The 24,783-nt window shown below is 40.1% G+C and overlaps 1 protein-coding gene across 1 annotated transcript; it reads right to left on the minus strand.

The window, feature by feature from the left end:
- Positions 1-12,063: 12,063 nt before the first annotated feature.
- On the minus strand, positions 12,064-12,708 carry LOC147422088 (F-box/LRR-repeat protein At1g67190-like). Its single transcript, XM_086503007.1, has one exon. The coding sequence runs from the start codon at positions 12,706-12,708 to the stop codon at positions 12,064-12,066; it is 645 nt and encodes a 214-aa protein (XP_086359133.1).
- Positions 12,709-24,783: the final 12,075 nt, after the last annotated feature.

Here is a 24,783-nt window from a genome sequence, read left to right on the forward strand (position 1 = left end):
GGCCTTGCGACATTCGCTACTTCTTGTTGTGCTCTTGACGACTCTATTTTTGCACTTCCCTAGCAATCTTGGATTGTTGCGCACACTCCATTGTGAGCTTACAAGCAAATGTTGTGCAAAAAAACCAGCGGAACATATCCTCCAAATAATTGGATTGCACCATTCCACCACCATGTCGAGTATTTTTGAAGTAACCCCCCCTTGCTCGATAATGGGACTTCTCCATGCCTTGAGTGCTAAAAATTTCAAGCGAACCATATTTGTGCATAAAAAATGCACCATGCACAAACAAGATATGTTGTTCACATGAGAAAACGATCCACATTATTTAATGAAAACAATCCCTTGTAATAAGTTCACTACATAACATGGCTTACCATGTAATGTGTGATGTTATTTTCACCCCAAATAAGAGTGAAGACCTTGATGAAATCTGTCAAGGCTTCTTGAAATGATTGGCATTGTTCTTCTGTTGTGCTAGTAAGGCCCATAAGCTTGACCATTTTATCAAAATGTGCCCAAACTTACTTGCGCTTGTTTGCAAGACTTCCATTTGAATCATTGTTAGTAGTAGCTTTGCATAACTCCTTCCAAAGTTCCCAAAGGTCACCTGGTTGGAGTTGTTTTGAGCATCATATCGACCCGACTTTCCTTGGGTTTCTTTCTTCAAAAAGTGTCTAGCTTTTTGTCCACTCATTAACACTTCTTGGGCAATTTCATGGGCCTCCCCTGCGTTCTTTGCACCAACGATAGACACATTTCCATCGTGATAGCCAATGTAATTCAAAAGTACCTCCACCGTTTTGATCGCTTCTTGGGACTTTTCCAATCGCTTCATTGTGAAAGCATAGTCAATACGGAGCGTCAATAGCCTATCAAAAATGCGCATGAATGCATGTAATGTACAAAAATGTACATTCGATAGAGGAAATAGAAAGATTGGATTCCGAGCTTGGTCCTTTTGTGCATGGTCTTGGGCATTGAGCATGGGACATCTCAAAATAGATGCTTCCCATTATCTACCTTCATCTCCGACATCACGATAGTCCAACCCTTCTTCTCCATCCCCTTGTCATGGAAGCATTGAACCACCCTTTGCAGAGTTCTTGTGTGCTTTTTGTCTGTTAGGTTTGTACCCTCGAGTGCAAAATGGACAAGGCATGAGAGAAGAAGCCCCTTGTTTGCAGCCAAGCAAACACTTTATGGTCTTCAAGTCCCAACCTAAGTGCCACTCCACATCAAAGCTACCAAAACCCTCAACCTCCAACTTCTCACCTGCAATTTGGGAGTGTATTACTTTTATGATCCATGGAGTTCTCTCAAAAATCCATGAAAGTACTCCATTGGTCTCTTTGGGCACCTCAATAGCACCCAACCACCAAATATCGTTCTCTAATTGCACACTAAAAGACGGTGTGGAGATGGCTCGATTGAATCCCTTCACTTGGTTTGCAAAAGAGCCTCATTCATTAGGACACTTAGCCTCTCTAACCTTCGGCTTTCACTATTTGACACTCATCGAGCTTCGGCACAAAAGCGACCTTTGTGCCAAGCAGCACTGCAAAATAAATAGTGGCAAGAACTTATACTTCAAAGTTTATGATAAGAACACAACCAAAAGAAAGAAGTATAGTGTGTCACCTTCTTCAAGCAACTCATAAAATCTAAGCATGGCTTGTTGAATCCTTCTAAGGTCCACAAAAATATTGTTCTACATTGTGTAAGGGAAGCTCTTATGCGAAGGTCTTATGGAGTGTTCTTACCTTTTCCCCTTGCCTTTGTTGTGTACGAAGCATAAAGCAAAGTTGGCATTGTGTCCTCAATGTGTAGGTATGCCCCAATGGAAGAGAATACATCTTTGTTTGTGGCCTTCTTTGCAAGGTTGACCTTGTGCGGAATGGAAAATAGGTTTTCCACAATGCCACTCTCTTTGAGGGCATCCTTTAGGAGTTGAAAAATAGCTTGATAGGCTTTGGTGTTGATCCCAGGCTCATCACAAGCTTGCTGCACGTCATCTTCACTAACCACATTTCTCAATTTGCGCATAAGGTCCTTGGTGACTGTATCTTTAATGTGCTTCTTCCCAGCTGATTGTAAGAGAGAAATCACATCATGGGTATTGAAACAACTGGTGAAAAGGTTGACTCGATCATCGTGGCTTGTTCCACCGCATGCCTCCTGGATGAAGTTTCTAGCAACCAATAAGATATTTGTTAGAAAAGTGTGAAGTAATAATGTATCTTGCAAGTAAAGAACAAATAACCTTGTGGCTGTCACTCGTCGTTTGCGTATTCCATCCGAATGTGCAAGGATTTCAATGTATGAATACGTGCGTTTACGCTCCCTTACACCAAGGGGTGTTTCTTTCAAATATGTAAAGGTGTTGGCAAGCTTTGTAATATGGGTATCCTTTTCCTGTATTTGTTGTTGAAAAGTTTCAACCTCCCTCTCTGAAGAGGCAATACTTTCTTGTAATGCCTCCGTCTTGAGCTGAAGAGCTTGACATTTGTGCATCCACATATGCTAAGAAGCACTGCACCCATACACAACCGCTTGCAATAGCCTAAAAAGTCTGCTTCTCCCCTTCCAAGATATTGGAGAAATGTCAAAAAGCTATAGGATCGTAAGGGTACAAATGGCCGTCCACCCAAATGTCAACATTCGTCTCAACGGCGGCACGACGTTCCTATGATGACCTTTGATCACCCTCACATACGGCCTTTGGTGCAAACACCATGGACAAGCGAATATGTACGCTTTTGGTGTGCGGAGTACGTGGTGGTGGAAGCAAACAATTTGTGATGTCCGTAAGCACCATGACAGTTGTTGCGTAAGGAAGAAAAGGATAAAAAGAGAGAGGGGGAGGGAGAGGGAGGAAGATGGGAGGAGAGAAGGGGGGAGAGGAGGGAGGGAGAGATTGGGGAGGAGGAGGGGGAGGGAGAGGGGAGAGAGAGAGAGAGAAGGGAGGAGGAGGAGAGAATAAAGTGTTTTTTATTTTTTGAGAGAAAATATTTTGAAAAAAATGGACTTTCAAAGCTTGTATGTAAAAAAAGGGTCAAAAAATGATCTTTGGATATGTATATATTTTGGGAGGGATTTTTAAATAAAAAATAAGTAAAAATGAGTTCTTTGAAAAAAAAGTCAAATTTTGGCTCTTAGTGTCCCATGTTTTTGCTATGTGGCCACATCCCTTTACTCCCTTCAGTTTCAAAAAGCTAGAGAGAGAAAGTAACCTCTTAGGTCCACATCCTACATTTGTTTTAAAAAAAGGCTAAAAAACCCTACTCAAAACTACCTTTTTGAATGCCCTTGTCCCCTTAACCCTACACAACATAACCCTTAATCCCTAAAAATTAGGATTCCTTACAAGGCCCATGCAAAGTCCATGTTTCTCCTAATGTTTATTTTTACGTTGTATAGTTGCTCGTACTCTTTTAGAATGATTGATGCTAGTCTATTATCAAGAGTTTTCAAAGAGTTCAATGGAATATTGTAGCCAAAATGCAATAAGTTCATAGCATATACTGAAATTCCATTGGTGTGTTTATCTAATAAATATTGAGCTTTGTATCGCTCAAACATTATATCTTCATTTGGTAAATCTTCTTTGAATATTTTAAGAATTCGTATTGTCAGACCTGCAAAGTAATTATATTTGAATTAATTATATTTGAAATTATAAATAATACAAATAAATTTTTTAAAACATAAGTTTTGTAAGGTGAATAATATAAATAAATTTTTGTAAAACATAAGCTGAATTATTTATCATCTGCAAGGAGTTCTTTAGTAGTATGTGCTTTTTTCCATGTTTGAAACATATTGTCGGTTACGTCCATATATTGTTTTAGCTCATCATAAGATGACCAACCATAAATATAATTTATTGGATCACGTCTTGAGATATTTGCATATTTAAGCTGTTTGATTCTTAAGAAGAAGTTTTCTCTATGTTTCCTTTTTTATTTTCGTTGCTCTTCTTGTTCTTTTTCTTGTAGGTCTATTGTGTCTTTTGCTTTAGCTTTAATAGAATTGAAGACCTAGTATTTTTAGCACAATTTATACATTTAAGGTTATAAATATTGAAGCATGTGATTAGAGATATAGGCTTACCTCCATATTGTTTAACTTTAAATCTGAAAAAGATAAAAATGAATTTATTAATAGTTTCTTTTATAGCACCTTAAGTTTGTTATGAAATAATTAAGCATACATTACCTTTGTTTTAATCTTTGGAGTATACTTTTGTAAGTCAATAATCTTCATATATATAATGACTTATTACTTTCGTTTAGAAATCGTTGATTATAGTTTTCAATATTTTTATGTGTTTTCGGTTAGTTGATGAAGACAACATGACATATAATAGTCTAGGAGAAAAACATTTTCAAACTATTAACTATGACTTACCAAAGATAGTATAGCCTTGGGATTTATGTTCAGTCATTGCATATGCTAGTGTTAGTGGAAAAGATGTTTTATGGTACGATGTTCCATTGTATGTCTTTTTTTGATGTTTAGATCTTCTAATAGTTACATTTTGTTGTGTATGATTTACACATATTATAATTTTTGTTATAATAGTTGTTATATTGTTATAATTAATATCTATGATTGTCCCAAAAGTTCCATTAGCTATACATATTGCTAGATCTATGTTTTGTGTAAACATTACTAATGCACCTATTGCTACTTTTGATAGGGAATGAGATTCTGTATCATTTATCCAATGTTGTAGTTCTAGTATCTGATGTGCTATTGTAGCAATATCCATATGGATTATATTGGAACGATTGATAACTTTAATAAGATGAGGTCATTATAATATATGGCATCTTTATTATGTGTACATAATATAGTTGTATCTATATCTATATATTGTTCTAAATCTTTCTCTTGTATAAATGTATGTTTTAAGTATTTATCTGATTGTGATTTAGATAGTTTACTTTGTCTGATTATATTTGAGAATTCAATGCTCTGGATCCGAACTATGACGTATTGAGGTATTTGATGTGTGGTGTGTAGCTAATTTCCAAAATGTGAAATTTGTTATTACACATTTTTGGCATATCAACTCTTTATTTTTACAGTTACATATTGCAGGCAATTGCACTATATCTTCAAATAAAAGTAGTTTCTTAGTGTAATATCTCTAGCATAGATAAATTACAAGCTTTTGAAATTTGGAGTATAATTGTATGTAGCATTTGTGACATTATCATTGAGAATTCATCAATTATAATTACATCAAAAGATCTTATTTTAATTGAACGAATATCATTTGGTTCTAAATTAGAATAAAATAATTGATTTTTATTGGGTAAATGAAAAAAATAATGTGAAGCACGTGTTAATCGACTAAGTCTTTTAGCTGTGACCCCTGTGGTTGTTGTAAGGACTCCTATGTTTGTGCTTATACATTTAAATGTGATATATTGAATTAGAAAAGTTTTCCCAGATCCAGGTGTTCCATTTATTATATGTAACCCACCCGATTTTTCAAAAAAATTATTATATATTAGTTCTTACTCTTTAGTCAAAGCTGTATTTCTATGTGTATAAGCTCTTGTAGATGTATTATTGGATCATATTGATTCTCTCCTGGAGTTTTAATATTGGTTTGTTTTTCTATAAAATCGTTTGCTGTTAAATGTTCTTCTAAATTATGTATGTGCTGCATTTGAAGTATTTGATTTGTAATTTGTTGTTTAAATTCATCAATTAATAGGTGTAAGTGAGAATAATTTCCAAGTAGATTCTCTATGTCTTTGTCATTCTTTATTATTTGTAACGGAATTGGCCTATTAACTTGAGAGTAGCGAAAATTAATGAGAGTACTTTTGAGAAATTACTTTGTGAGCATAACGAGTGAACATAATTGAAGATAGCAACATAATCACAACAATTAGTTAACTTGGCATGAACAATACTTTTGCAAGAGAGAAAATTTAGATGAACATGACAACAATTGAGGACTGGATTTATGTGGAGTCGGTTCCCCTCCAATAGCCATTTGTATTATGATTTCTCCATTAAGAGAGACTTGTTACAATATACAATCTTTGTGTTCATTGTGACCTAGGTGATGCAATGAAGATGGAAAGCTTCATGCATCACAAGCATAACATAAACTTTGAAGAAAGCTTTAACTATCCCAAGTCTCAGTTCCAAGACCTCAAACACCTTCGAAGGTGGAGACAGCTAGCAGGAAATGAGGGTAGGGAAGAGGAAGAAGAAACATTTCATAGGAGAAAGAATTAGCTCCTCATTTATCATAACTCTTCTTGCTAGCATAGATAATAGCATAATAATGAAGATGGAGAAGATGAAAAGCTTAAGCATTGAAGCATGGCTCTTGGTTGGATTTGCACTCCATAGCCAAGAGTATTGGTGTAGGCTCTCACCCTCTACTTTCTTGGAGAAGGAGAGGGAGCTCTTGCACTTTGCACAATGCACCATGAGAGTGTGTGTGTGAGTGTGTGTGGGAGAGTATACCCCCTAATCAAGCCCCTAGCTTCCTTGGGTCGGCCCTCCTTGTAGCTCATGCTTGAAGCTCATTGGACCACTCCAAGCCTAGCCAATGACAAGTAGGAGGTAAATCAAGCAACAAGGGTAGCCTTGGGACAAGTGTCCCCCTTTCCCCTTTGAGAGAGAAGGCTTGATAAATGCAAAGACAATTAATTAAATCTCCTAAATTATCATTGGACCCTTGGGTGGCTAACCAATAGGCTTCAGGTACACCATGAGGGTAACATGAAGAGGAACTTGACAAGTGTCCCTTTTGCTTTCTTTGTACCAAGCATGCCTTGTGTGAGTATGTATGTGTTCTCTCTCATCTCCCTCTTGTAGGGCTCGTCCCCTCCATGTAAGGTTTAGATTTGACCTTTTCACACCTCAAGCCACTCAACCTTGGGTTGGGTTCCCACCACAAGCTTGGCCCTTAAGCCCCTCAAGCTTGGGCCGGGTTCCCACCTCAAGTACAACCCTAGCATCTCAAGCATGACAAGCACCTCAAGCATCCCAATCATCAAGCATCTCAGTCATCAAGCATCTCAGTCATCAGGCACCTCAAGCAGCTTAGTCATCAAGCACGACAAGCACCTTAAGCACCTTAAGCTTGGGCCGGGTTCTCGCCTCAAGCTCCTCCCTAGCTTACCGAAGGTCAATGTACTTTTACACTAATTATTGGAGGTCTTCAATGAAGCTAACCCTAAGGTCTTATGCTCCATTGGTTAGCCTTGCTCTTTGATAGACCATCTCTCATTTGAGCCGCTTTACGATTGGCCCCGTATTGAGATAGATCTATAATCACATATTTATATCTTAACCCTTGGTCCCTTTTATTCTCCCACATTAAGTGATCAATTTAATTTAAGAAAATCATTTGGGTTGGTTAGATATTAGATTTTTTGACATTACCTCTCTTTTGAAATCATAGTCATCCTCGACTATGAGGTAGAAGAGATAAAGCCTTAGTCATTAGTCAATCTTACTCAGTGGGTAGAGGATCCCTTTTTACCCTACGATATCTTTCCAAGATGGATGACCAATCCATTTGGTGCTGGGTAGTTCAACCATGTTGGCCACTTCTTTGTTATTGCCTCATGTGCTTGCGAGGTCCTTACTCTTGGTACTAGACAAAAAGTTGGATCCTTTTGAAGTGCCGCAGGTGCTCTTGTGAACAAAATTAAGTATCTTGTTCAGCCAGCTCTTTCTCCACTTAGGGTGGTCTTCATTTGCGTCTTCTACTTGCATGTCTTTATAAAGTCTTTCTTTGACCTGAAGCAACTCCACCTTTATCAAGGGATATGGCAGGGATTGCTGATACCATTGTGCATTGATTTGATTGGGAGTCAGTTGAGTAACATTGATAGAGTGAAGAACTTTCAATTCCCAATCCATCGCTGCTTTTCACTGCTCATCTTTCTCTAGTGTAATCTTTTCCTTATGTGCATCTTCCTCAGCTTTTGACAGCTGGACCATTGGCACTTTATCTGCTTCGGTTAATGGTACTCAAAAATCCTATTCAATTCGCCACCTAGTCCTTCTGCTGGCTATGTTTCCATCTCAGGGAAAGAGACTGAGGAAATATCTATATGTGGCTCTTCTCAAGTTCCCGCTTCTTCATGCGTTTCTTGCCGTATATCTCTCAGCATGGTTGACTCTTTTTAGCTCGGCTATTTCTTTTAGCAGCTCTTCTTCTCATTGTATCCGCATCAATGCTTGGTCTCTGCGTTGAGACTGCTTCAGCTTTAGCTCTAGCTCGAGGTCTTTGTTCTTTTTCTCTAGTGCTTTGTACACTTCGTCTGTTCCTTTGATTGAGGCAACTGCGGGATTTTCTCGTATCTGTCGTAAAAAGGTTGCCTGATCATTTATTCTCTGCTCTGGATATTGCAAGGAGATGTTCGCGACATCTAACTGCACTTTAATCTTCTGAATTGACAGAGTTGTAATTAGAAGTTCGTTAGTTACCTCGGTTAGCTGTTCGTCTTTTGTTTTGCAAGCATCTGTCAACTTCATGAGAAGTTCACCTAACTCTTCCCTTTCCTTTTGCTATTTATCCATTGCTAGTTGATGTTGTTCAGCTTCAGTTTTCAATATCTGGACTTGTGTTTGCAGATCAGTGATGACATTTAATCTATCTTCTAACTCTCCTTGGAGAGCGTCAATCACCATCTCCAATTCTTTAGCCTTTGTGTTGCGGCTAAGTGCTGCTGATCGGAGTTTTTTTGTGATATCTTGCATTTGCTTTGCATATTCGTTGCCTTGCAAGATTACCTCATTGTTTGTCTGTCAGTCTTCATTTCTTGTGAGTTGCCTAGACGTTTTGGTAGTCTCTTGTGACTCTCTTGGTGGGGTCATGGCGGCTGGTTGTTCTTGCCCTTGAGGCTGTGGTTGGCCCTCTTTCTGCCATTTTACAAAATCGTGGAAGAGAAGATCTTTGAAGGTTCTCTTGCAACGCAATCGGGAGTTCAATCTTGCTGGCCTCGGATTCTCTCTCTCTCTCTCTCTCTCTCTCTCTCTCTCTCTCTCTCTCTCTCCTCCCTAGCTCACACATCTCGTCTCCTGCAGCTGCTCTGCATCGCCCTGCCGACCTCGAGAAACACAAGTCGTGGTCGTCCTCGCCTTGCAACACAAGAGGCGCTCTCGGTCTCAAGCAACACAAGCCCGCTCTGCAACACAAGAGCCGCTCTCGGTCTCAAGCAACACAAGCCGACCTTTGATACTCTGCACAATCTAATCCTTTGTGTCGATTCTCAGACGGTTCCCACATAAGCTTGACCACTTAACACAGTCAGCCGACTACGTCAGAGCTCCCCTCACGCGACCTGCAGACAACAGTGCTTGGTTCGGACCTGCTGGTTCGGACCTGCCCGACGGTGAGCATCTATTCTCTGGCGACATTCAGCATCTCTTCGAATCTCTTCATTAGTGATAGTGCATTCGATTTTGCTTGCCACTGGCTCGACTGCTCGACTACTCGATTCAAGCTCGACTACTCGACTGGCTCGTGCTTGACTACTCGATTCAGTTAAGCTTGAGTTTTCGATTTCCTGTTAGGTTTGTTTCAATTAATCAAGGGTTAGTTCTTGCACAAGCTTCTTGCACAAGCCTCGACCCTTGCTTTTCCAACCAAGCCCACAGTTCTCTGCCGAGGCATACAAACCCTAACTAAGCAGAGATTCACACAGAATCTCAGTTTTGTGTGTGCTCTCATCAAGAAGAAGATTAGCATCGGAAGCATGACGACCAAAGCCACCACTCCGAAGAGCTTTGCGAAGACACGACCAAGCTTTGCTGCCGTTTTAGCGGCGCCAAGTAAATCTGACCGAATCGAACGCCTTCAAGCAGATCTCGATCGGGTCATGGAAGAAAATCGCGACCTCAAAGCTCGCCTTAGCAAGCTTGAGGCACGATTTGATTCCATGGTCGATCTCGCCACCAACAAAGTGAAAGAAGTCGAAGCCAAGGCCATCGAAACACACTCGGCAACCCTTGCACAGGTGAAGACATGTGTGACAGTAGAGCTTCGAGAACAACGACTCCAAACAAAAAATACCCTCAAGATCCACATTGGTGTGCTACCTCAAGCATGGGAAACGACCAAGTACGACTTCTCAGAACGCATTAACTTCCTCAATGAAACCCTCAAGCCGATCAAGGTCGACCACAACGCAATAGGCCGTATCACTTGGAGAGGCCTTGACATGCCTATACCAAGTGGACATGCCATCCTTGAATTCGAAAGTAGAGAAGGTTGGCTCAAGCTTCTCCAACAATCACGTCTTCTCAAAGACACCAAGTTTTGGATCGCAGAAGAACTCACCCCGCTACAACTCAAACGCAAAAGTGAAGAGCTCAAGAAGGTACATGAAGCCCGCAAACAAGGCAAATGGGCAGTCTATCGAGGTGGTAAAGCCATCATCCAGGAGTTTCGAAACCCCATATCGGCTCTCCCCACAGCTGATCCCTCTTAGGTTTTTGTCTTTTTCATCTTTCCATCTTTCCAATGGACCCTCAGTCCTTAACTGATATGTATTCAATGCGATTTGCTACAAATGTCACCGTTTTACTGTTTGTTTTTGGTCCCATGGGTCATATCTGACCTCCGTGGACGATAATTCAATCTATCTATCTATCTCAGAATTCGCAAGATGTACATGTGTGCAAACATCAGATTAGGAGGTGGCATTGTGCAATAGGATTATAGGGGGTTAAAGCCAGGCTTCACAGAACATGGCTGCCAACAACAATTATAGTGCAAGATCACTTGTTAGAGTGAAAGATGGGTTGAAGCCCTTGAATGGCAATAGAGGCCTATGTCCTTCGAGAAGAAATCCCTTGGTTCATAAGCCTCCCGTGGTTCCACGTTGTTGGTGCTTTCATCGACAAAACAAAATCATCAAGCATGGTTGCTTTTGCATTAGCAAATATTTTGGTGATATTGCAACAAGGTTTTTGTGATCAACAGCTTTGGGTTCGGGAACATGCTCATGGCAAGTCAAAGCTCAAAAAAAGCAAGCCAAAGACAACAACATAAATGGCTACAAAAGGTGTGCATAGCTTGAGGTGAGTAACATCTCTTCTAGGTCACCTTCCAAATCCTAGGGGCCCCGGATGGCCCCATTAGGCCGACGTAGATCCAGATATGGCATGCCACCATGTTGACCTCTTCCAAGGAGAGCTCCTCTAGGATGATGAGGCGCTCGAGAACCGAGGTCCGAGATTATGAAAGGAACTTTGCTATTACAGCAAAGACATGGTGACAAAACATGGAAAATTGTCTATCAAATCATCAGCACAAAAGCTTTGATGTTGCATTGATAACACAATCTCCTCACATTAAAGCGCTCTAGCTTGAATTTGTGAAGCGAGCGCGCACACACAACAAAAGTTTTATTATCATAGGCTAGGAACAACCATGACTAGAGAGAGAGAGAGAGAGAGAGAGAGAGAGAGAGAGAGTGGTATCATCGGCAAAGCCAATGTAGTACCATCTGCAAAGGAAAATCATAGGTACAATTTGTTCATGCCCTGCATCATCCAAAATGCGCAAATATGCTACTTTTACTGTGACTGTTACAAAGTGTTTCGGAAGGATTGCCTCAGCTTAGCATAGAACTGAGTCGAAAATTCATATTAGCGGGTTCCAAACAAAGCAAAACTGTTTAACAATACGGGAAAACAGTTCAAAAATTCTGCAAAATTGGCCAAATCCTACCAGTAAGACCGGTTTGATTGTTTGCAGCGAAGGGAAGTCCAGCCCGTTTAGGAAGAAACACTTTCTTGGACATGTGAAAAGTTATGCTGTTGAATGCTTGCAGAACTTCCACCTTCATCTCTTTTGTTAAGAGAAATCCAACTGTAAGTCAATGTGTGGGTAAGGGCGCATAATTTGAATCATTGATCCTGTGAATGTGTTGACACAAGTGCTCAGAGGGATATGACCTGACACTTTCAGCCTTTTCAACTGAGACAACCTTACCAAGAACGCCGCAATGCATCCGGCAAGCTCGTCGTTCATGTCCCCACCACACAACTCCAGTACAATGACCTTCCTCAAGAGTGAAAACGCACCCAGCCACTAAATCCCTTTCTTTGCACAAATTTTAGTTGCCGAAATGAACCACTTGATAGCATGAGAGTCTCCAGGCAATTGACAAGCAGCACCATAGAGATGGATTCACTATAGTCAACCCAATCATAGATGTGGAGAGTCTTCAGACACGAATTCTTTAGCTCCATGGTCATTTCAAGCAAGCGGTCATCTAGACGTACCCTGTGCAAAGACAGAAACTCTAGCTTGCGACAAGCTGCAAACAAGTCCTCTAAAATTTGAGGATCCTGCCAAGTAATATCATGGAGGGTAAGTGAAATAAGATGTTGGAAGGTGTGGAGGGTTGGGTCCAATTTGGGGATATATGCTGAGCCCCACTCCAAGTGCTCCAACTTTGAATCCACACCACCCAGCTCCTCTTGTATGTTCTGTTGACCGATACAACACATGAAGGTCAAAGACCTGAGTGTCTCCTTCGCGTTGAGCAACCAGACTGATACCACCGTTGCCGGAAATCCAACTTCCTCTTCCATGCGAATCGATAATCCGGACAAACAAGGTACATTCTTTACTGCCATAGTGATTCCCACAGATTTCCTCCTGCTCTGCCTCTCTGCGCGAAAATCTGAGTAGCATGTGAAGGTCATGTTGAAGATGCCCTGGCAACATGGCGGGCAGAAGCAACATAGGACAAGATTAATCCAATCACTTCAACGGGCAACAAATCCACTGCTTCCTCTGCACGATTCATCCTCAAATGTTTTTGTTGGCACTGCCTTTCGGCAGCAAGGGAGGGTGTATGCGAGGCATCAGGCGAAACTAGAAAATTTTTGGCTTGTTGACTTCCTTTGACAGCCGGCTTCCACACTCGCTGTCTGTGCGTAGCTCAACCTTCACGAGCTCGGAGGTCAGAGTAACATTTGGTGCGCGAGGTTTTTCTTGCCACAACCATGTTGGGCATATTTTGTACAAAGAGCTCATCAAGTTCTTTCACAAGGGCACCACATTTGGCACATGTGTTTCCAACTCCTCTTGGCTAGCAATCTCATCATGAGTTCTCTCACCTATGTGAAGATCTTGTGTAGGCCCACATGTCTTCAAGGTACAAGCATAGGTCATTGCAAGAAGAGGGATTAGGTATCTCAATCTCATAAAAATAAAAATTCTTTCAAAACATATTAAGTGCATAAGTGAAGGGTGAGTTTAGAAAATGAAAAGACATATGAAGGTGGAAAGTCAAAAGATGAATAAAGATGGAAAGTCAAAAGACAAATGAAGATGGAAAGTCAAAAGACATTTTGTGTAGGTGTTGCTTTCAGCGTTTTCTTCTTCGTTCTCTTTAGCGTTTTCCTTGCGCTCCCCCCTTCCCCCCTTCCCCCTCCCCCTCCCCCTCCCCCCCCCTCTCTCTCTCTCTCTCTCTCTCTCTCTCTCTCTCTCTCAATGTTGTATTCATCTTTCTTAGGTAATATTGTTGCAAATATATGTGCTTTGTCATTGCCTGTCGTTATGTGCTATAGATTAACGCATCATTTTTCTTGTTTTTGAGTGGAATCTTTGAATTAGAAACACCTTTTAATTTTTTTTGAAGCCATTAGGAATACCATTTATTTGGGATTCAAGGGGCCAAAGCAATAGACAAAAAGCTACCTTTTGACAAAGAATGCATCGCCCCATCTGCATCATCATGAAATGGGGCTTTTGGAGGCAGCTTTTGGCCCTTTGCATTCTGATGGTCCACGTCTTTGGTTGCTTAGATGGGCTATTTTCAGACTCACTACAAATCTTGAGAAAGAAAGCAACCTGTTCATGAATTTCCTCTAGCAATAGAGTCTATTCAATAAAAGGTCATTGGTCAGCTTAACATTTATCCTTGACACATTGACCCTTGACAGGGAGAGCACTTGATGTAACAAGGGGCCATTCCTTGGTACCCTTGTTTCTCACTCGATGTTGAATTTTGGGGTTGTATCTCAGTTGAGGTTGTTGCTCCTTTGTTGCTTGGCTTACTGCTACCTTGCCTCATTGACAAGGAGGTTTTGATAGTGTTGAGTTGAATCATGGTTTGCCTTACAATCTCAATAGTCTGGGGTATTTCTGCAAAGGATGAGACTTGGAAGGCCTTACTGTCTTGTTATGTTGGGGCCTTTACTGCTTGGATTTATGCTACCTTGCCTCGTTGAGACAGGGATCTTTTGAAAGTATTGAGTTGAGTCATGGTTTGCCTTACAATCTTAATATTTGGGGTATTTTTGCAAAGGATGAGACTTAGAAGGCCTTACTGTCTTTGGCTCTCCTTGCATGAGTTCTCTAAGGACCCAAGAAAAAAACCCAAGAATAAGATCATTGTCTCTGGGAAAACTATGTTGTGATAAGACCCTCTACACATCCAACAAGTTAATTTTTCGAGGAGGTCCTCGTGAGCTCAATGCACATGCCATCCCTGACCCTCTACCTAACATGAGCCCATACCTGTGTTCGAGAACCATTGATGTGCTCTGAAGGCTCCCCTCTACTGATAAAAGGCTACTATATGGTTATCTATATGAGAGAGAGAGAGTCTGTGTGTGCACGTGATTGTGTGTGTGTGTGTGTGTGTGTGTGTGTGTGTGTGTGTGTGAGAGAGAGAGAGAGAGAGAGAGAGAGAGAGAGAGAGAGAGAGAGAGAATTGTACCTACGTAAGAGATTTCTCTTGGAAGGAAGCCAATAACTTGGCAGAAGAAGGTTTGAAATTGAAGGTCCGGTGAGAGAGAAAGAGAGAGAATGAAAAGTCGTGATCTCATTTGCGCCTTTTGGTTGACGTGGCATAGCTCTCCTTTGAGATTTTAAAAAATAGTCTTTGGGGTAACTCTTTCCTTAAGAAGAATCTCTCCCATAAGAGAGGAGGAATCCAAAGAACGAGAAAGAAGTGAATCACTAAGTTCCTCTAAAGATGTGGCTCCACGAAGATGACGGTCTAGACGATCGCCAACTCCTCCCAAGAGGAAACGGCAAACCCATAGTCCTTCTCCTCGTCACTCTGAAAAGGAAGAGAGGAAACAAAGGAAGAAAAAGACAAAAAAGAGGTCATCCTCTTCTCCTTCTTCTTCACCTTCCTCCTCTTCTGATGAAAGCAACAACTATTTTCCTAGAGAATACAAGAGGAGAGGACATCGAAAATCCTACCCTGCTTGGAGAAGGTTCCAAAAGCTCAAGACATTCAAAGAGGGAGGAAAGAGTATCTCTTTTCTTACCTATGATGGAACCTTCAGTGCTATCGATGAAGTATTGGCCTTCATCTAGCAATTTGATGTGGCCTTTTGAGACGAGGGCTTTACAGAGTCCTCCAAGCTAGACCATGTAGCTATGCACTTCCAAAAATCTGCTCATCAATGGTGGACCAGCCTCCGTGGCAACGGCGAAACCCCAAAGACATGGAAAACTCTACGAGTTTCCATCATGACGCAATTCCTTGCAAGCAATGCAAAGGACAAAGTGCTTACCGAATGGAGGAGTTTGAAGCCGCTCTCCAACGAGTCTATCCACAAATATGTGGACAAATTTTGGGATTTACATCTCAAGGCTATTGTCTTTCAAAAGATAGATGTTGTCAAGCAAAATAAACAATTATTTGCGAGATTACCTAAAGAAATGGCCGAGTATGTCAACTCCCAACGGCCTGGTTCTATCAACAAAGTAATCCACCGCAGCAGTATGGTTGCTTCATGCATCAATTTACAACAAGGGGCTAGAAGGAATGCCAAGCCCATTGAAAACAAAGATCAAAATGAAGCAAAGGGGAAGAACAATGCCCAAAACTCTTCCAAGGCATTTAAAACAACAATAACAACAACAATCGGTCCAAGGAGAAGGGAGTTTACAAAGGTAAAAAGAACTCTCTTTGGAAGAGCTAGAAGATTTTCTTAAGGACCACAAATGCTTTAAGTGTGGGGAGCAAGGACATGGCTATCGTTCTTGCCCCAAAAGAAATGCCCGCAATGAGACTCCTAGAGCTTCCACGATCGAAGCTCCAAAAGAGGATGTCCATCGCAAAGGATCACCTCTCTCCTATGCTTGGATAAAGGTAAGGGACCATGATGCCTTCATCTTGTTTGACCGTGGCTCTACTCACAATTTCATATCAACTAAGTTGGCCACCAAGTTAGGCATTCAAGCTCATGATATGGGAGATGTGGTTGTAGCCGATGGAGCCTTCAAGGGGCAAGAAGCCATATGGAAAATTGAGGCTTCATGTCCAAGGCTATGTTGACAAAGAAGATTTCTTCATCTCTCCTCTCAAACATGAAGATGTCATCCTAGGGGCACCATGGTTTGACCGTATGACTGTTAATGTAAAGTTCCCTGAAAGAAGGTTGTATTTCAAGTATAGGAAAAGAACATGTACAGAGATTCTAATGAGCCTGGTTGTACCATACCTCTTGTAAATTCTCTTTCTTTTGAAAAATCAATGAAAAGCTCAGTTTTTGCGTACATACAATCTATCAAAGGTCCTAATGTTTTATCAAATGAAGATGGTAAGAATCAAGAAGAGTTAGACTTGTCTAATTTTCTAAATGGATTCCAAGATGTTCTTATTGATGATATCCCTATGGACTTACCTCTAAAACGAGGGGATGATGACCATCGAATTGAGCTCCTACTAGGAAGCTCACCACCTAACAAGCATCCTTATCGAGCTTCCCAAGCTCAACAAGAGGAGATCATGAGGGAAGTACAAGAATTGGTAGACAAAGGGATGGTGAGACCTATCTCCTCTCCCTTTTGTTCTCCAGTCCTTTTAGTGCAAAAGAAAGATGTTACATACTGCATGTGTGTGGACTATTGAGCACTAAACCATATCATCAAAAACAGATTTCTTGTACTGTGGGTAGAAGATTTGTTTGATAAGCTACAAGGTTCGACCTACTTCAGTAGGATTGACCTTAAAAGGGCTATCATCAAATAAGGATAGTGAATGAAGATATCCTAAAGACCGCGTTCCGTACAACGCTTGGTCTTTATGAATATCTTGTCATTCCATTTGGTTTGACAAATGCTCCAGCCATGTTCAATCGTTTAATGGAGAAAATCTTTAGACCCGTGTTCTTTGATGATAACATCATCTACTCCAAGTCCTTGGAGGAGTATAAAAAACATCTCCAGGTAATTTTTCAAGCTTTAAGATTTTTATCAATCAAAAGAAGAGTGAATTTTTCCTTCAAGAGATTCAATACTTAGGTCATATTATCTCTCAATATGGTATCCGTATGGATCCATCAAAGTTGGAGGTAATAAAAGCATGGCCTAATCCTAGGAATCTACATGAGCTAAGAAGATTTATTGGTATGCGTGCATACTATAGATGCTTCATAGAAAAATTCTCTCAAATAGCATGACCATTGCATGACTTAACAAAGAAGAACATTAAGTACTCATAGACTGCTAAAGAGCAAAATGCTTTCGACAATCTCAAAGAGAAGCTTACTTCCCAACCAGTCCTTATGCTTACGGATCTCTCAAAACCATTTGAGGTCTAATGTGATGCTTGTATTGATTGCCTTGGGGTAGTATTGCTTCAAGAAGGGCATGCCATAACATATGAGAGCTGAAGGCTCAATGCCGATGAACGGGTCTTGGGCATATAGGAAAAAGAGCTTTTATCTGTTCTACATGTCCTAGACACTTGGAAGCACTATCTATTGGAAACTCCATCTATTTTGCGAACATACCACCAAAGTCTCAAGTGCAAGTACTTCATGACGCAAACCAAGCTTTCCGACAAACAAATGAGGTGGGCAAATTTTCTTTCGCATTTTATTTTCATATTGCTCACATTTTTGGTAAGCATAATCAAGTGGCTGATGCACTTTCAAGACGACCAAGAGTCAATGCAATGTCTATAGCAACTCACATAATGATCTATCTACTATGCTAGACGAATATGCTACTGACCCTGACTTTAAAGACATAATGTCAACCCTTGCCTTGGGGAAGAAAGAAGAACCATTTACCTTGCAGGATGGTTATCTTCTCCATGGCAATTGGCTATGTGTTACCCACTCCCTTCGTGAGAAAGCCATGTATAAATCCCATGCTGCTCCCTATACGGGACATATAGGCACTCAACCTACTCTTTGAGGAGTAGAGACGTACTTCTATTGGCCTACCATGAAGGTGGACATACAAGAGTATGTTTCAAACTGCATGGTATGCCAAAAGACCAAGTGTGATAGAGGGAAGCAACCTAGATTACTCTAGCCATTTCCAATCTCTAATTCACCATGGGAGAGTATATCCATAGATTTTATCTTTGGATTACCCAAGTCTATCCATGGGAATACAAGAATATGGACAATAGTCAACAGGTTTAGCAAACAAGCACACTTTATTCCTGTCAAAGACACTATTAAGGCACACCGAATGGCAACCCTCTTCATATCCCAGATTTTCAAACACCATGGATTGCCAACATCCATCGTGTCAGATAGAGATCTTAGAATGACCAATAATTTTTCAAAAGGTCTCTTTGAAAATCTAGGTACAAGATTGAATTTCTCTTCGGTCTATCACCCACAAACGGATGGCCAAAGTGAGAGAGACAATCTTATGATTCTTGATCTACTAAAGACTTATGTTAGAAAAGTAGATCAACGCTCACAATGGGAAAAGTACTTACCCCTTGTAGAGTATGCATACAATAATATTGTCCATACTACTACAGGAAAGACACCTCTTGAGATTATAGAGGGAAGAACTAAAAGTCCCTTGCTACTTAAAGTACATGGGAAGATCTTCACTGCTGATGAGTATAGCCGTGACCTACAAGAATCTTTCCAAAAGATTAAGGAGGCTATATCCATCTCTCAACACAGGCAAAAGGTTGCTCTGCTGATAAGCACAGAAGGGCCTTAACGTTCAAAGAAAATGATTGGGCCTTACTCAAGTTTCCCAAGGCTCGATTAAGGCAAACGACGGGCAAAAATCCTACGAGCCACCAAAAGTATTATACTAAACTAGCAAAAAGGTACTATGATCCTTTTCAAATCTTGAAGCCAATCAATGACATGGATTATCAACTCAAGTTGCCCAACCATTGGCTCATATACAATGCTTTTCATGTGAGACTACTTAAGCCCTACAAAGGAGAGCCACCAAGAGAACCAATTATTGAAGACCTACCACAGATTGAAGATCAAGAAGAGGTGCTACAACCTGAAGCTATTCTTCAACAGGAAGACAAGGTACTACGATATGGTAAGATTATCCGACGGTATTTATTAAGTTCAAAAATTATCCTTTTGAAGATGCTAGATGGATGCAAGGAATACAACTTAAGGATAGTATGAACCTTGTCAATGCTTACAATGCTACATTAGAGTAAGAAAATGTAAATGTTTCTTTTAAATGATCAATGTTCTTGTCTTATAAGACTAATTCTCTTTTTCTTGTGCACAAATTTAAGTAGTATGCATGCTTAGAATCATGTTTGTGTTGACGACATCTCTCAAACACCAGTAAAAATTGTCGCTCTACTTTGGAATTATGATTTGGACTAAAGAGAAGACATGCTTGCGGAAGCTAAACCTCCCAAGCTTCAAATGGGTTACCCGCTAACAAACGTCGACTAATGACTAAGGCTTTATCTCTTCTACCTCATAGTCGAGGACGAATATGATTACAAGAGAGAGGTAATATCATAATTCTAATATCTAACCAACCCAAATGATTTTCTCATATTAAAGTGATCATTTAATGTGGGAGAATAAATGGGAACAAGGGTTAGAATATAGACATGTGCTTATGGATCTATCTCAACACGGGGCCAAAGTCAAAGGGTCTAAATGAGAGATGGTCTGTCAAAGAGCAAAGCTAGAATGGAGCTTAAAGACATTAGGGCTAGCTTCATTAAAGACCTCCAAAGGTTAGTGTTAAAAGTCCTTAGACCTTAGGCAAGCTAGGACTGTGCTTGAGGTGGGAACCCGGCCGTGATTGTCATGCTTGCTGACTAAGGTGCTTGAGGTGCTTTATGACTAAGGTGCTTAAGGTGCTCCATGAGTAAGGTGCTTGAGGGGCTTAAGGTGTTCCAAAAGTCAACCAAGATCCCTACTCATAGGGGGCAAGCCCTAATTGTAGGGGCATGAGAGAGAACACACACACCCTCACACAAGGCAATCCTAGTCTAAAGAAGCAACAAGGACACATGTCAAGTTCCTCTCCATGTTGCCCTCATAAGGTGCCTAAAGCCTATTGGTTGGCCTCCAAAGGGGTCCAATGAGATTTTAGTTTATTAATTAATGATTTATGCATTTATTCAAGCCCTCTCTCTCAAAGTGGTAAGAAGGACACTTGTCCTAAATACTAGCATGGTTACTTGATATGACCAAAGTATGTGATTGGCTAAGCTTGTAGGGGTCCAATCAAATTGAAGATTGAGCTACAAGGAGGGGTTGACCATGGAAGCTAGGGGTGTGCTTGCGGGGGTATACTCTCTCTCTCACACACACACACTCTCACAATGGGGAATCTATAATACAGAAGCCTATTGGAGGGGGGATCGGCTCCACATAAATCCGGTCCTCAACTGTTGTCAAGTTCTCCATTGTCCATGCCAAGTTAATTAATTATAATGGTTATGTTGCTACCGCTAATTAAGTTCACCCTCTATGTTCTCAAAGTAGTCTCTTAAAAACGTTCATTCTAGTCCTCTTAATTCTGCTATTCTCAAAGTTCATAGGCCATTTCCATTACAAGGCATGCATAATGGCAATCAACTCATGCACAAATGCAAAGTAATTCTATTGAGTGCCATCTCATTTATTATTCTCAAAGGCAACTAGTTTACCATCTTCAAGTAGTAATGCACAGATAGCATTATTGCTAGGATCAGTCTTCAAAACAAAAGCTTTTGCTGGATTGATGATGTGCAATATATGAGCAATAGCTAAAGTGGTCTTAAGATTATCAAAGCTACTTGAAGGACACAAGGTGTACCCATGCACGCATACAAGAAGGGGAAGAAGAAGAGGAGATCGAGTTTTAGGGAAAACACCACACAGGGGGGAATAGTGTGTGTTACCTTTTTGAGTATACGCATGAAGAGTGAATAGCTAGTTGAGAGTTGGTGTGTATGGGGTCAATCATGCGGGTAGTGCCACACATGCCTTTACCCCAATATGTAAATGCACAAATGTGATGCGTCTACACACACACACACACACACACACACACACACACACACACACACACACACACACACACACACACACACACACACACACACACACACACACACACAGAGAGAGAGAGAGAGAGAGAGAGAGAGAGAGAGAGAGAGAGAGAGAGAGAGAGAGAGAGAGAGAGAGAGAACGCAAGATGGGTGTAGAGAAACTCACCACAATGTGTGTGTGAGAGAGAGCCCCTTATTCTTCTAACTAGTAAAGAATAAGGTGTGTAAAAATGATGGGCAATCGGGTGCCTCTGGCGTGTTCGATCGGGATAAGAGGCACATTGCCTTTACCCCAACAATCTCCCACTTAAATGCGAATGTACCGATGATAAATGGTACTACTATAGGACCTAGCAGTATGTACAATAGGTATAAGAAGGAAACTCGTCTCAACCTATACCCACTGGCTCTCTCAAAGTCGATGCATGTTGCCGTATAGGTTCTAGCGATATGCAAAAGCGTATATCCTTGCTAGAATCAACATGCATACCCTGGAAGTATTATGTAAGAACATCCACTACTCCATGATGCATCATGCTATTGTCATATTTCATTTTTGACAATCGTGTCGTACTCTGATTGCATGACGTGATCCCACTTGACCTTATCATCCATTAACATGGCTCATCATTGTCTGTCACCACAACATAGTCCAACCTTGGTTGAAATTGCTCAGGTGGATGTGAGGATCTACTAGATTATCTCAAAGCCTGACTTTTGCTCTCTACCCTATCAATTCGAGCGTTGCTAGTGGAAGGTGCATCACTAATCCTTTGAGCTCTCACAAATTATGGGGCAATGTCCTCAAATGTGATTTTTCTATGCTCAACTTATTTGATTGGATTTTTATGCATCTTCAATTCACAAGATAACGTGTGAGCTGCAAAAAAATTTGTCATAATCAAGGTGCTACAAAAGATATACCATCTCTCCATCTGCACTATACCTTTGTGACTTTGGGTCTAGCTTTTTTGAAGCTCTTTGGGCACATGTATATATTCCTCAATCCAAAGACATGCAAATGCTCATAACGTGTCTTCTTTCTAGAGCAGATATCCTCTACAATCTAGTAATTCAATGGCATACTAGGTGACCTATTAATGATGTTATTGATGTTAATTAGTACTACCTTTACCCAGAAACCTTGAGTTATATTTGTGATAGAAAGCATGGATGTGACTTGCTCTTGAATCGTTCAATTCATTCTTCTACAACTCCATTTTTATTAGGTGTGTAAGGTGTAGAACATTGCCTCTCTCTTACTACAAAAATTCTCAAACTCCTTGGAGATTCTCTATCATTATCAATCCTCAAGCCTTTGATCTTCTTGCTAGATTGATTCTCTACCAATGCTAAGAATTCTTGCTATGACGAAAATGATAAATCCCATGTCTTCTTAGCACTGGTCTTGTAATGGGCCACAAAAGTGGCTCATGCCTAGATTCTAGTATTTTAAGCATAACTTTTGCATATGACACCAAAACTTCATAAAACTTCTTGCATCTTGTTCGAATGTGTCGAAGACTGTGAGAGTCATATTTGAGTTAAAAATTCTAAAAATAAAAAAATTATTTTTAAAAAAGGAGCCTTTTTGCATAAAACTATAAGTTACTACTTAACTTGGGCGAGTAGTAAATGTTGTCAATCTTTATGTAAGCAAATAAAAGTGTGATAGGCTCATTACATGCCTATTGAGGGTTTTTTCAAAGAAATTTGAGTCTAAAAAATGGTCTACCATTGAGTCAATTTAGTAAAACTATACCCTTCACCAAATTAGTCCTTAGAGAAGACCATGCAAAGACAAGTTCAACCCTTGATTTATCTTCGCGACAATTTTTATAAACTCATACTATGTGTTGGGTATATTTTCCTGAGAGGGTTTACATCTACATAGGCGTTGATTTTTTTTTTTTGCCTCTTAAAGACAAAAAAGTTGATATTTTTTTACAAGACTAGTGTTAGTGGAATCATCTATGAAAGTCACGGTATAGCTAGCTCTCCCTAGAGATTTGATTTGCATAAGATTGCATACGCCGCTATGAACAAGTTTTAGTGGCTACAAATTCTTCCTATTAATGGCAATGAGGTGTTCCTAGTTGTTCTCCATCACATTCGTACATCCTCCTCTGATTACGGGGATTAACTTCCTTAAATAGGTAGCCGAAAATTGGCTATTTTCGTCCTCCATCTCTTGTCTTTAGTAACATGGCCCAAAATAGGCTCAAAAAGAGGCATCCTACACACGAACACATAAGCGACGCTAAAAAATACCCCACACATGCGAGTTAGCAAAATTAGAAACTCTTTTTTTAAAAAAAAAAGTCCTAGAATTCCTGGCCATTTTCAACGACCCGTAGCTCCCAAACGGATTCTAATTTGACCAGGGCCATCTCATATAAAATTGGTCGTCTCATTAAGCTCTTTGACAGTGGTTTGATGCAAAAAATCCATATCCTGCTCAGTCTGGCTGGAAATTTACGTGCAAGTTGCCAATTTCTACAAAAATAGCGTAAAACAACATTTTCTCTCTTTCTCCTTAATCTACGGGCTGAAACGCACCAAAATGAAGGAATCGAAAAAAACTCAAAGAAGAAATATTTTTCCTCATATTAAGGACTACATTTGCTACGAACAAAACTTTTCCAAATTTTGACCTTAGCACCCTCAAAATTGGCTCCCAAGAGGTGTCTTGGGTCAAAATTTAAAACTTCATGAAAATAATCAGAATAAAACCCTAGATTGTGGAAAATCTTTAAATGAACGAACTTTGCTCCAAACAAAAGATATGGCAAAATCTTTGCAAAATGAGTCCTATTATAGCACATCAAAAAATGAGAGATGTGGTGCTTCTGAATAAGCACATTTTACAATTTTTACAATCTCTCATGCATGATCAAAATTTGATTAATTGCTAGCCCAAATGAAATGTGAAAGATAACGTCAAGCTAGAAATCATTCAATTTTTAATTATATGAAGGCGCTCTTGATAGACAAAATTTTCAATTTAAATCTCTCAAAAAGTTGGCTCACACTAGCTGAAATGTAAAAATTTGTATTGTAAACCAAGCTAAGAGCTAGGGATTATACAACTTAAATCAAATAAAATGAAATGGCTATAAATAGCCAAATATTGCAATATATTGAAATGCCAACACTCGTCATGGATCAATGAAAGCTCAAATCTTCCCACAACCCTTCAAAATAGACCAATGTTTAGTGCTCTGAAGGATTTACATTCAAACCAAGCACTAAAAATATCATGCTCAATCAAAACTTTAATTCTATCTCTCGGCTATTTAAACAAGCTCAATGGTTAGTGCTATATAGTGATTTTTGCACTAATAATGCTTCAAGAAATGCCAAGCCCAAATTTTTAGTGCAATGTTTCAATCAACCGTTAATTTATGAGCTCTCAAAATGAAGATTATGTCAAAGAGAATTTTCTTTTAGTGCAAAAGGATAGTTGCAATCAAATCACTCACTAAAATGTAGCATCTAAGTCCCATTTTGCTGCACTAGT

The sequence above is a fragment of the Adiantum capillus-veneris genome, chromosome 27 (assembly GCF_014529385.1).
Source record: "Adiantum capillus-veneris isolate H3 chromosome 27, ASM1452938v2, whole genome shotgun sequence".
NCBI lineage: Eukaryota > Viridiplantae > Streptophyta > Polypodiopsida > Polypodiales > Pteridaceae > Adiantum > Adiantum capillus-veneris.